The 12,500-nt window shown below is 45.2% G+C and overlaps 1 protein-coding gene across 1 annotated transcript in view; it reads left to right on the top strand.

The window, feature by feature from the left end:
- The first annotated feature begins 626 nt into the window (after window positions 1-626).
- Window positions 627-12,500, top strand: part of LOC143276632 (uncharacterized) — a 34,093-nt gene continuing 22,219 nt past the window's right edge. Inside the window, exons 1-2 of the mRNA XM_076581249.1 lie at window positions 627-1,264; window positions 6,712-9,099. Of these exons, the coding sequence (XP_076437364.1) occupies window positions 8,799-9,099 (301 nt within the window). The 5' untranslated portion in view covers window positions 627-1,264; window positions 6,712-8,798. The remainder of the gene's footprint in view (window positions 1,265-6,711; window positions 9,100-12,500) is intronic.

Here is a 12,500-nt window from a genome sequence, read left to right as displayed (position 1 = left end):
TGTGTGTGTGTGTGTGTGTGTGTGTGTGTGGTTGCGTGTGTGCACTGATGTGCGAGTGTCCTCTATGTGTGTGTGTGTGTGTGTGTGTGTGTGTGTGTGTGTATGTGTGTGCGCGCGCGTGCATGTGTAAATGAGCGTGAATGCACGGGCGTGTGTGTGTGTGTGTGTGTGTGTGCGCGCGCATTACATGTTTGTGTGTGCGTATATCTTCTCTGTATGTGTGTGTCCTCTGTATGTGTGTGAGTACCCGCGCGTGTGTGAACGTGTGCGCTTGCGCGCGCGTGCGGCGCCGGTGTGTGCCACACGCCTTTCCGGTAGGCCGCTGTGAAAGCAGTCATACCTTTTTTCGCTTTCTCTCTTCTTCTTCTTTTATTCCCCGATTTTTCCATTCACTCGCTTCTGCCCCCCACCCCACCCTCCAACTCCACCCTCCTTACCCCCTCTACCCCCACCCAACCCCCTGCCCCCTTACTCCACCACCTTCCCTCCCCGCCACACCACACCTCTCTCCCACCACCCCCACCCCCTACCCCCTTTCGTCAATGATTGCAGTCTCGCTGTTGTGTTAGCTCTATGTGGTGGTGGTGGTGGTGGTAGTGAGTAAAAAGAGAGAGAGAGAGAGGAGTGGGTTGGTCTTACTACTATACACCGAGCAAGGACATGCGCACGTTGTGAGAAAAAGGGAAAGAGAGAAAGAGAAGTGGGCAGTTGACATTGTTTCTCCCCGCCGCGACCTAGCTAACCTACTGCGATAGCAGAGTTGACTTTCCTTGATCGGCAAACTACATATCGGCAGACGACAGCGTTTCGGGCCGGAAAGAGTATGTGGACTACTAGCTTTGTAAACTGGTTACCGCTCGCCCATGCCGTGTGCGTGTGTGAGTTAGTGTGCGTGTGTGGTTTAAATCCACTCATATAATTTCTTCTTCTTTTTTTTTATCATTATTTTATTTATTTTTTTTTTTTTTACATCTACCTTTAGATTTTTCATCCACAACGAAAGCGTTCGCATGTCAGTTTCAACATGTCTGGTAGCTGCTGACTTTTTTGTTGGAGTTCAACAGCGGAGTTCTTTGCGGACGATTTTTATTTTCTTATTCTTCTTCACCCACTCAGCAGGACAGATCTAGACGCATGATCTCAATTGCGTCTCAGACTTGAACTTGTTGCAAACTTGCTTGTGGCGAGGGAGAGAGAGATTTGTCAGTTACAAGTGCTTTCGAAAAGTGGTGGTGTTGTACTTGCCAGCGGTTGATATCGGCAGGTAAGTTTCATTCAAAGATTTCTGCCAGAGATAAATGACGATAGATTTGTGATTGATTATGACGATAGCTTCGACATGATTTTGCGGCGGGGGAAATAGCGACAATGTTAAAAGCGGTTTATGATGGTGACATGGTGAAATATTGCTGTTGAGATCAACAGTAAATCTCGGTTAAACCAGCAAGTATCGTATTGGAACCAGTCACTCTTTGGGATTTGCATCTGTCTATGTTTCTATCTGTTTTTATCCATCCATCCACCTTTGAATCTATCTATCCGTCTATTTACTATAGCTGTCTATATATCTGTCGATTTATGCATCTACCTATCGATATACTTTAATAGACAACGAAGTCATACTAGTGTTGAGGTTGTAAAAATTGGCTGTCTTGCATGTTGAAACTGTTTTTGGTGAGTAACCTAACTGTTGTAGTAGTTACATTCAAGCAACATAAACCGTTAGGTAATGAGCATTTATGCATCCTCTCTCTCTCTCTCTTTCTCTCTCTCTCTCACTTGAAAGGTGTAGCGTACCGCCAGTGTGTGCGTGCGCGTGCGCGCGCGCGAAAGAAAGAAAGAGTGTGTGTGTGTGTGAGAAAGAGACAGAGAATGAGTTTAAACACTGTGATACACGAACAACTCTTAGCAGAAACATTGCAGTGAATGGACAAAAAGGGATTTGCTGAAGGCACGATACTTTAAAAAGAACTGCATATCGTCTAGTGTAGTAAGAAACTGAAAGCACAGACGAAACGAACCCTTCTTCTTTCTCGGCACACAGTTGAAAACCGCAAGAAAGTCCGCATGTGTGTGTGTGGGTGTGGGTGTGTGTGTGTGAACCAGCAGACAAACTCGCTCGGCGACACTGCTCAAATACTGACACACATTATTGAATGTATGTCAACGTATGTTTGTCAGAGGTTTACACTGTTCTGTGGTGTAGTGTAGTGTGTGTGTGTGTGTGTGTGTGTGTGTGTAGACCAGGATAGACCAAAAGAAAAGAAGAAGAAAAAAAGAACGATACGTGCTGGCCGTGTGTGTGTGTGTGCGTGTGCTTGTGTGCGTGTGAGTGTGTGGACTGGAATAGACCGAGAGAAAAAAAGAAGAAAAGAAAAGAAGAAGAAAAAAAAAAGAAAAAAAAGAACGATACGTGTTGGTCGTGTGTGTGTGCGTGTGTGTGTGTATGTTTGTGTGTGCGTACCTGTGCATGTGCATGTGAGTGTATGTGTGTGCTTGTGTGTGTGTGCGTGCGTGTGTGTGCGTGTGTGTGTGTTTGTGTGTGTTTGACGTCATAAATCGCGTGTTTACGCAGAACTTCAGTGCACGAGGAATAGGGGTAAAATGGTGGGGTTGAAAGCGGGTGCACATTTTAGTGCTGAACGATAACTTAGTGAAAGTGGGTAGTGTTGTGAGGTAAGCGGGCTCAAAATGGGCCCCCTAAATCCCCCCGGGCCCCCCTTCACCCCCCCTTTTTTCTGATTAGACAGGATGAGGTATTAATCCGGGTGAGTGGTTCTATTTAACTGGTCTCGTGATATAGCCTTGGAATTAAAAAGGGGAAGGTGTATGTGTGTGTGCATACATACGCGCGCACGCGCGCGTGTGTGTGTATGTTTGTGGTGTGTCTGTGTGTCTGTGTGTCTGTGGAGGGGTTGGGGGGGGGTTGGGGGGGGGGGCTCTGTGTGTGTATGCGTGTGTGACCAGTGTGTGTGTGTGTGTACGCGTGCGTGCATGTGTGTGTGTATGTGTGTCTGTGTACATGTGTGTGCATGCATGTATGCGTGTGTGTACATGTGCGCTTCTGTGGTTGTTCATCTGATCGTGTTTATGCATACGCGTGCGTGTGTGAGGGTAGGTGAGAGAGAGAGAGAGAGAGAGAGAGAGTTCCGGAAAGACCACACGCTTATCACAGAACCTGGAGCGGTGGCCTAGTAGTTAAGCGAGCGACTAGGAAGTGAGTGTCCACGGGTTTGAATCTCTAAAATGGACCGGGATTTTAACACACACCTCCACCCTCCTCCTCTAGACCTTGAGAAGTGGTCTGGGTGCTAGTCTTTGGGATGAGCCAATAAATTGAGGTCATGTGTGCAGCATGTACTTAGCGTTGTTAAGAATTAAAAGAACTCACGGCAACAAAAGTGTTGTCCGTAGCAAAATTTAGATTTTTTTTTTCTGATTAGACAGGATGTTTGAGTCCGGGTGAGTGGTTCTATTTAACTGGTCTCGTGATACAGCCATGGAATTAAAAAGAGGAAGGTGCATGTGTGTGTGTGTGTGTGTGTGTGTGTGTGTGTGTGCGTGTGTGTGTACGTGTGTTCGTTCTTTTCACTATTTGTGATATTAGACAATTAAAAAAAATATATTTTTTTAAAGTGGTATGGGGAGGGGTAGGGAGAGGGGAAAGGGAAGTCAGGATAATACAGAAAAGGTAGAAAACTACTAAGAAATGCATAACTAACATGAAATTAGCTTTAACAGTAACAATCAAATAATGACAATAATAACTAAAACCATCAACATGATTATGAAGTACATTAAAGGAATGTAGAATTAGGGCTATGAACTAATGCCTTTGAAAGTTCTACTAAAAGAACCTTGTTAGAAATACCTTCCCCAAAATCATCTGCAGAATAGTTACTCTCTGTGAAATACTTGAGCAAGAAGATACGTAACTGCTGACATTGAAACAAACTATGATACAAGCCGAACTGCTTACCACAAATGCATATAACATTTTTACTATATTTTGTCTTCAGCGCGTCAAGTCTTATACGGAAGAAAGTAGAGGTTAATAATTTGTATAGCAAGCTGATGAATTCGGTATTTTTTCTTTAATAATATGTTCGGCCTTCCATCATTTATGAAATCGACCCCATGCTGTTTTTTCTAACATAGTGTATGCTTCTTTCACGGAAAGTCGGACAAGTATTTTTGTCGATTTTTCTGAATCTTGTGCTCATCTTTTAGCTGCTTTATCAGCAGTTTCATTGCCATAACTGCCCACATGAGAAGGCACCCAACAGAAACTGACATCAGTACCTTTAATCCTCAAACATTGTACCAAATGATTTGCCTCAGTAACTAAGTCAGGTCTTGTTTCAAGGCTAAATGATTCTAGAGCATAAAGTATTGATTTGGAATCATCAAAGAATGCTGTTTTCAAGAAAACTATTTGATGGCTCACCAAGTAGCTCAAAGCTTGTATAATAGCAACAAGTTCAGCCGTGAAAATGGAAAGATTCTTTCCAATAAAGTAAGATTTTTCAACTTTAAAAGCGGGAATAGAAAAAGCCGCGCCAGCATTTTTGTCATCAAGAACGGATCCATCTGTATATATATGGAGGTGATTCTGGTATTTTTCTGCTGTGTGTATTCTGGCAGTACTCGTCGTGATATTGATGTTTTTTTCCTTTTTTGTTTCAGAATAGTTAATATCAAAATCTGCTTTCAACATTTCCCAAAAAGGAATAGGAGTATAAGATGGTTTTAAGGCTAACTCGTTCATGTTAACACCAGATTCTTTTAACAGGTTGAAACGTAAGTTGCAACTGTTTCTTGTGATGAAATAGCTTTAGCTCTTTTTGGAAAATCAATGTCAGATCTTACTGTCAGTTCATCAGCAATGAAATTTTCTGTCACAGAAGTGTATCTTACAGCGAATTTTGCTGTTGCTAACTCACGATGCTCATTTAAAGGAAGAATTCCGGCTGTTTTGTATGTTTCCTGGTTGGATGCACAAAAGGGCACTCCGAGGACAATTTTGATAGCCTTACAGTATACACTTTGAATCTTTTGTAATAGATATTTAGGTGCACTAAAAAGTATTTCTTGTGCATACGTTAACTTAGATCTTGTAAGAGCCATGGAAAGATGGATCAGTGTTTTTGTTTGAATTTTGTATCCATTCCCCAAGGTAAGCGGCTTAGAATTTTCATTAGATTGATACTTTTCCTTTCCTTTGTTAAGATGTAATCAAAGTGAATGTCCCATGTCAGTTTTGAAGTAAGATAAACACCTAAAAACGTCACCACCTGTTTATAATAAATGACGTCACCAGGTAATTTAAAAATTGGAATGCAAGGTGGGTTGCCACCTGAACTAAACAACATCATACATGTTTTTTTCTGTCGACAAGGCTAGACCATTTTCAAACATATAGTTACCAAGGTTGTCAAGATCAGATTGATACAAACGCCGTATGTAATTCTGTGCTCTTTGTGGGGTTGACTTTTTTTTTTAGAGTCACACCCATCCACATACAAATGTCATCAGCATACTGTACTATAACTACACGATTTGACAATACCTTTGGGAGATCCTGAATAAGAATATTAAAAAGTATAGGGGCTATAACTGAGCCCTGTGGAATTCCCATGTCAAGTTCATGTGTACGTGTGTGTGTGTGTGTGCCTCTGTGTGTGTATGTGTGTGTGACCAGTGTGTTTGTGTGTGTGTGCGTGTGTGTGCGTGCATATCTATGTGTATGCATGTCTGTGTGCATGTGTGTGTATGCACGTATGCGTGTGTGTGTACATGTGTGTGTATGCATGTGCGCTTCTGTGGTTGTTCATCTGATCGTGTTTATGCATACGCGTGTGTGTGAGGGTTGGTGTACGAGAGAGAGGGAGAAAGAGAGAGAGAGGGAGAGAGAGAGAGAGAGAGAGAGTTCCTGAAAGGTCATGTGTGCAGCATGTACTTAGCGCAGTTAAAGAATTAAAAGAACTCACGGCAACAAAAGCGTTGTCCGTAGCAAAATGTAGAAAAAAATTCTTCTTCTTCTTCTTCTTCTGCTCCTCCTCCTCCTCCTCCTTCTTCTTCGTCTACTTCTTCTTGTTCTTCTCTTGCTTCTTCTTCTGCTCTTCCTCCTCCCCCTTCTCCTCCTTCTTCTTCTTCTGCTCCTCCTTCTTCTTTTTCTTCTTCTTCTTCTCCTCCTCCTCCTTCTCCTCTTCCTCTTTCTTCTTCTCTTTCTCCTCCTTTTTCTTCTTTTGTCTTTCTTTCAGTCACACGTATCGTGAAGTGTGTTGGATATGCACGCTGTTTTGAATGTTAAACAAGGAATTCAAGGGTCAAGTCACTTTAAAAAATTTTTTTTAGGAACTTGAGTCGAAACCCCCCCCCCAAAAAAAACCCACCAAACAATCTTCGTATTAATTCATCAACGTAATATCTTCTTTGATAGTTGTTTGTTGTAACGAGTCTAAAGACAAGTTTCTGTATTTTGTAGACAATAGAGCGAGTCTAAATATGCATTTTTGTATTTTACAGACAATAGAGCTAGTTTAAAGACACTTTTATGTATTTTGTAGAAGATAGAGCGAGTGTGCAGACACGTTTCTGTGTTTCCGGATTTTGTAGACAATACAGTGTTCTTATTAACTCATCAACGTAACGTCTTTCATGGTGATTGTTTGCTGTGACGAGTCTGAAGACACTATATCTATGTTGCAGAACTTACACAGTTGGCAGTCGCCTATCTACGTACACCTGTCGCTGTCTACCTGTCTTCAGTTTCCTCCCACCAGGTGATCGGCAAGGTGTGTTGAAGTTATCAGTGACGTACTAGGATGAAGGAGACTCCTTGGATGTGGAGTCCCTCCTGGTGAAGGCCTTAGTGAGGACATGCAGCAGGTAATGAATACAGCTTTCACTGTGAATGTGACCCGTCCCTGCTTGGAGAAGATCAAGTCTCCTCCCCGTGTCCTATCTGTAGAAAGCGGACCCCCCAACACTGAGCGGAAGTCATCTCCGTAATGACCGGACCATCTGTGTTTGGCTGGGATGTGAGAGCAACAACATGCTTTGAAAGTCCCATCGCGTGTTCGGAAGAAAACACACACCGTGGATTTGTCTTTTCACCTGTTTACAAACAAGCCAAGGTTGAAACCCTGAAGTGGTTTTTGTCGTTCAGACTGTGATGATAGAGCTGGTGTTCAAACTCTTGTTTGTGTTGTTGACCTGATTTCACCTCTTACGATTTCACGTGCGTATGTCAGACCTGGCCAAATGTGTCGGGTAAGGAAGGAGGTTGCTTCATTTGAAACAAGATGACCTTGAAGGACACCATTCGCCATCGCAGGCCAGTGAGACTGAGGTGTTGAATGGCTGCTGTTCCTTGTTGGTAGTTTATTCGATTCGTTGATAAACCCAACCATGTATCGAAACAAATACTGCGGTTATGAGAAATGTGACAGAAAATCGCCAGCAGATTAAGAACAGGTTTGTTTGGATTACGTTTGAATATTGACATAACAGTTTGAATTGATACTGACAACAACAACAACAAAAAGCTGTCAGCAGTTAGATACGTCACATTCATGTCAACAACAACAATAGATGTGTTCCATATTTTAGCAACAAGGAGTTAATATATGACCCCACGTATCAGATCACCTAACGATTCATTCCTCAGTTTCTCAAAGCTGAGCATGACGTGCACGGTTAGCTAACCGAGTTGAAGCCATACCGAAGAAATTACACACCAATCAATTTTTGACGTACACAGAAAAGAAAGAAAGAAGAAAAGAACAAGTGAACTTCAACAATAATAACCACAGTGGACAGTGACAGTGATGTTTACCACGTGTGTGAGAGACGAACACCTCTGAACGGCAGTGAGTATTAGAATCCCTGGCAAAGTTCGGCCAACCTCAACGATCTCCTGAACAAAGGGACTACTGACTTTGGAGGGTAGGGGTGTGGGTGAAGGGGGACTGAGGGTGTGTGGGAGTGAGGGGGGTCTCAGTCACAGGATGCTGCGGGGGGGTCAGGCCCTTGCCCAGGGCATGGAGCTGCCTCACCACGCCCTCCACACCTACCACCACCCGGGACTACACCACCATCACTTCCTGCGCCCTTCCAGAGTACCCGGTTAGTTTCGCTGGGATTAACTGTCCCCCCCCCCCCCCCCCCCCATCCCTTCTCCCATCATCCCTCCACCCCGTTATTCTCCCTCTCCCAGTTTCTACCAGCTACGTTCAGTCGGGAGAGGTATCCTCTTCAAGTTTCGACAAACTTCGTTCAGACAGGAGAGGTGCCCATTCCAGTTTTCTGTAAGCTGTGTTCAGCCACCAGGGTGCCCCCTTCCAATTTTCTGCATACTGCGTTCAGTTAGAAAAGGTGCCCTTCTTCCAGTTTTTGTACAAGCCACTTTCAGTCATCAGAGGTGCCCGTATGCTAGTTTCCACAAGCAGCGTTCAGACAACAGAGGTGTCCCCTCTCTCCTGGTGTCTACCAACTGCATTCAGATAAAAGAGGTGCCCCTATCTTCTTTTTTATTTATTTATTTATTTTTTTTACAGCCACGTTCAGACAACAGAGGTGCCCATATCTCCTTTTTTTTTCCAGCCACGTTCAGACAACAGAAGTGCCCCTCTCTATTTTTTTTTCCAGCCGCATTCAGACGACAGAGGTGCCCCTAGTATCTACCAGCCGTGTTCAGACAACAGAGGCGCCCTTCCTATTTTCTGCCAGCCGCGTTCAGTCGGGAGAGGTGCCCGCCAGGGGAGGAAACCCCTGGTGGTGGATGTGTCCGGACCATGGTGGTGTGGGTTGGGGCCGCTCGGCTGACGGTCCGCCTTCCGCTCCTCCTCCTCCTCCTCCTGCTGCCAGGGTGGCCTCCCTTTCTCCCCACTGCCCTGACGTCATCCTCGGCCATCAACGTCACCAGTGACGTCATCAGGGGGACGGGGAGCTCTTCTCTGCAGGACAGGCAGCAGGTCGCGGAGGCGGCTGACAGGATGTGGGGAGACGGAGGGGGTGAGGAGGAGGAGGTAGAGGAAAGAGGATGGGGAAGGAGGTGGGTTGGGGACAGGGCGGACCATGGAGCCTTCAAGACAGGTATTGGATGACGTGGTGTTTTCAGGCTGTGTGAACATGTCTGTTTGCATGCCTGTCCGTCTGTTGTCCTCTCTGTGTTTGCCTCTCTCTCCTTCTCTGTCTGTCGGTCTGTCTGTTTGCATGCCTGTCTGTCTGTTGTCTTCTCTGTGTTTGCCTCTCTCTCCTTCTCTTGTCTGTCGGTCTGTCTGTTTGCATGCCTGTCTGTCTGTTGTCTTCTCTGTGTTTGTCTCTCTCTCCTTTTCTGTCTGTCGGTCTGTCTGTTTGCATGTCTGTTTCTGTTGTCTTCTCTATGTGTGTCTCTGTATGTCTGTTTGCATGCCTGTCTGTTGTCCTCTCTGTGTTTGTTTCTCTCTGCCTGCCTGTCTGTGCATGTCTGTTTGTGTCTGTCTGCCTGTGCATGTCTGTCTGTTTATTGTCCACTTTATGTGTGTCTCCAGCTCTCTTTGCCTGTCTGTCTCTGTCTTGTCCTCTCTGTATGTGTCTCTGCCTTTCTGTCTGTGCATGTCTGTGTGCTTGTTGTCCAGTGTATGTGTCTCTCTCTGTCTGTCTGTCTGTGCATGTCTGTGTGTTTGTTGTCCAGTGTGTGTGTGTGTGTGTGTGTCTGCCTGTCTGTCTTTGCCTGTACTTGTCTTCCTGTCTGTCTGTCTCTCGCTGCCGCCAGTCCTCTCTTTCATTCTCTTTCTTTCTTTCGTTTTCTCTCTTTCTCATAATCATCACCATCACCATCGTCATTATATTTATCATCATAACTATCATCATCATCATCTTCTTCTTCTTCATCTTCATTCCCCTCCTCTTCCTCCTCCTCCTTTTCATCCTCATTCTTCTACTTCTTTTGTCTTCTACTTCTTCTCATCTTCCTCCTCTTCTTCTTTCTTTTTCTTCTACTTCTCCTCCTCCCCCCCCCCCCCCCCCCCCTTCCTTTTCTTTCTCCTTCTTCTTTGGCCTCTTCCTGCTGCTCCTCCTCCTCCTTCCTCTTCCTTTCCCTTCTTCTCCTCCCTTTTCTTCTTCTCTCCCTCCTCTCACCCCCTCCCCCCCTCTGCCTCCTGCCTCTTCCTCGTGCAATCAGTCCGATTGTTTCTCGTTCTCCTGTTTTGCAACACACTGTCTCTCTTGGGCCAGCACATCGTGAGAATGTTGACATTGGCTCGTTATCCATCGTTATCGTTATCTGCCTTCATCGTTATCCGCCTTTATCGCTGCCCTTGGTTATCATCACCTTTACTGCCGAAGGCCGCCAGACATGGGGAAGTCAAAATGTCGTGCCACTCCTGTAAACGTCCAAGTGCTAACTCTAGTATAAAAAAAAAAAAAAAACGAAAGAAAGAAAGAAAAAAATCCAGTTAACCGATCAGTCAATCCATCATTCGTTCAAACAACCGATCAATCAAGTCTTACAGCTATGAATCAGTCATTCGATTGATCAGTCAATTGAATAATACACTCCAAAGTATGGAAATTATTGACTCAGGGAAATAAAAAGCGAATCTGTCAGTCAGTTGCGATCGATAAGAAATAATGCAAACACACTGAACTTATCAAGTCTTGTAACTATTGACCCAGGGAAATAAAAGCGAATTTGTCAATCGGTCAATCACGATCAATTAGAAAATGATGCAAGCAAATTTAATCAAGTCTTGTAACTGTTGATTCGGGGAAACAATGTGGATGTGTCAATCAGTCAATCAATCAACCAGTCTGCTTTGCCCCCACACCCTTTTCTCTTACCTCCTCTCCCTTCCCTCCCTCCCCCCCGCCCCCTCACTCCTCTCATCTACGCGCCGTTTATCTTACGTGACATGGCTGTGCTTTGCGCTTTCTTCAAGGTGCGCGCTCATACACACACACACACACACACACGCGCGCGCGCGCGCACACACACACATGCACACGCACGCGCGCACACACAAAATTCCAACAACTATGCCTTGGAAATCGAAAATTTGTATTGATTTGGGTGTCATACACTTCTGGTGGGTGTGTACGATCCATGCGTATGCGTTCTCGTCGGATTGCTCGCCCGTTTCGTCGCTTCAATACGAACACGCCATCTTGTTTGGCAGGATATTTGGCAAGTAAAGGATTTCCAACACCTCTCAAAGGTGTGAGTTTTGCAACCAACTCCGTTCGTAGCAACCGGAAGTAAGGTTTCATGCATTGCTTACTTTGAGTTTTAGTTGCCAACTTTTATTTAGGTGGTAACTACGCGTTTAGTAAGGTTTCATTCATAAGGCCTCTGGTGTCAGTCAGCCAGGCCTGAAAATTACAGACGCCTGCGGTGTTGGTCAGGAAATTAAAATTTTGAGCAACATTCCCATGAGACGCGTCCGTCAAGTGGATGGCCCTTGACTTTGTGGTCCCAGTCTTCCCATTTATTTGTTCCCAGAGCACGTTAGTAGCCAACTACCGGCTGATAATTAACCCACTTAGCTGGGGATCGAACTCACGTCCTCCCAGCCACCAGTCCGCGACGCTAACCACTTCGCCACGGCGGCTGAGTTGCCATCACACCTTTATCTTCCTCTTGACCTCGGGAGGTCTCCAGGCATGCGCAGGGGCGGCCTTTCGCGCGTGTCGGATCACGCGACGTGAGGTCAGGGGTCAGTGGTGGGAAAATGGCGCCGTGTGAGGACTGAATTCAGTGGCTGATTATCAGTTGGTGAAGAGTCGATGGCCTTGCCCTTGTTTGTTTCCCTGTGTCTGTGTGTCTCTAGTTCTATCTGTCTCTGTCTCTCGGAACGTAAAGCGTCTGTCTGTACTCGTGTTGGCGCAAAGACCAAAGAAACCGACCCACCATTGACTGTAAAACGCGACAACAGAAACAGTATTATCTAACATCCTGTGGCACAGTGACGACGGGCGAATTAGTTATCATGTGATAAATTCATACAACAGTGCGTGTAGGTCACAGATCCCCACCGCAGTCACGGTGGCTTTAATTAACCCCTGAACTGCTGCTGACAAGTTTGTCATACTAGGGCTATCACCCCCACTGATATAAAGTTGGAGGTCAGGATATCAGTCGTCATTCTTTGTTAGAATTTCTTCCTCCGGTAGAAGACGATATTACGTTTGATCAGCAATATCAGTTACATCATTGAAAGGCTCACGAAAAGCAGGAAATGTAGTTAAAATTGACGCCGCACTGGTCGTCTTTCAGTAATGTTCAGCAATGGAGGGGTTAAAATAGAAGGATCGAGAGTGGAGCATGGCTGTGAAGTGAAGTTTGCCTTACAGCTAATGCCGTCTGAATGCATTTGTACGCTCTGTACCATTGGCAAACACACACACACACACACACACACACACACACACACACACACACACACACACTGGCCTAGAACTGTTCATCCAGTGTTCGTGTGTAAGGGGTTTGGATCTACCCTCTCCTCACGATCGTC

Source organism: Babylonia areolata, chromosome 32 (assembly GCF_041734735.1).
Source record: "Babylonia areolata isolate BAREFJ2019XMU chromosome 32, ASM4173473v1, whole genome shotgun sequence".
NCBI classification, from domain to species: domain Eukaryota; kingdom Metazoa; phylum Mollusca; class Gastropoda; order Neogastropoda; family Buccinidae; genus Babylonia; species Babylonia areolata.
The sequence above is the reverse complement of the archived record's forward strand: the minus strand, read 5'-3'. Positions and strand labels throughout refer to the sequence as shown.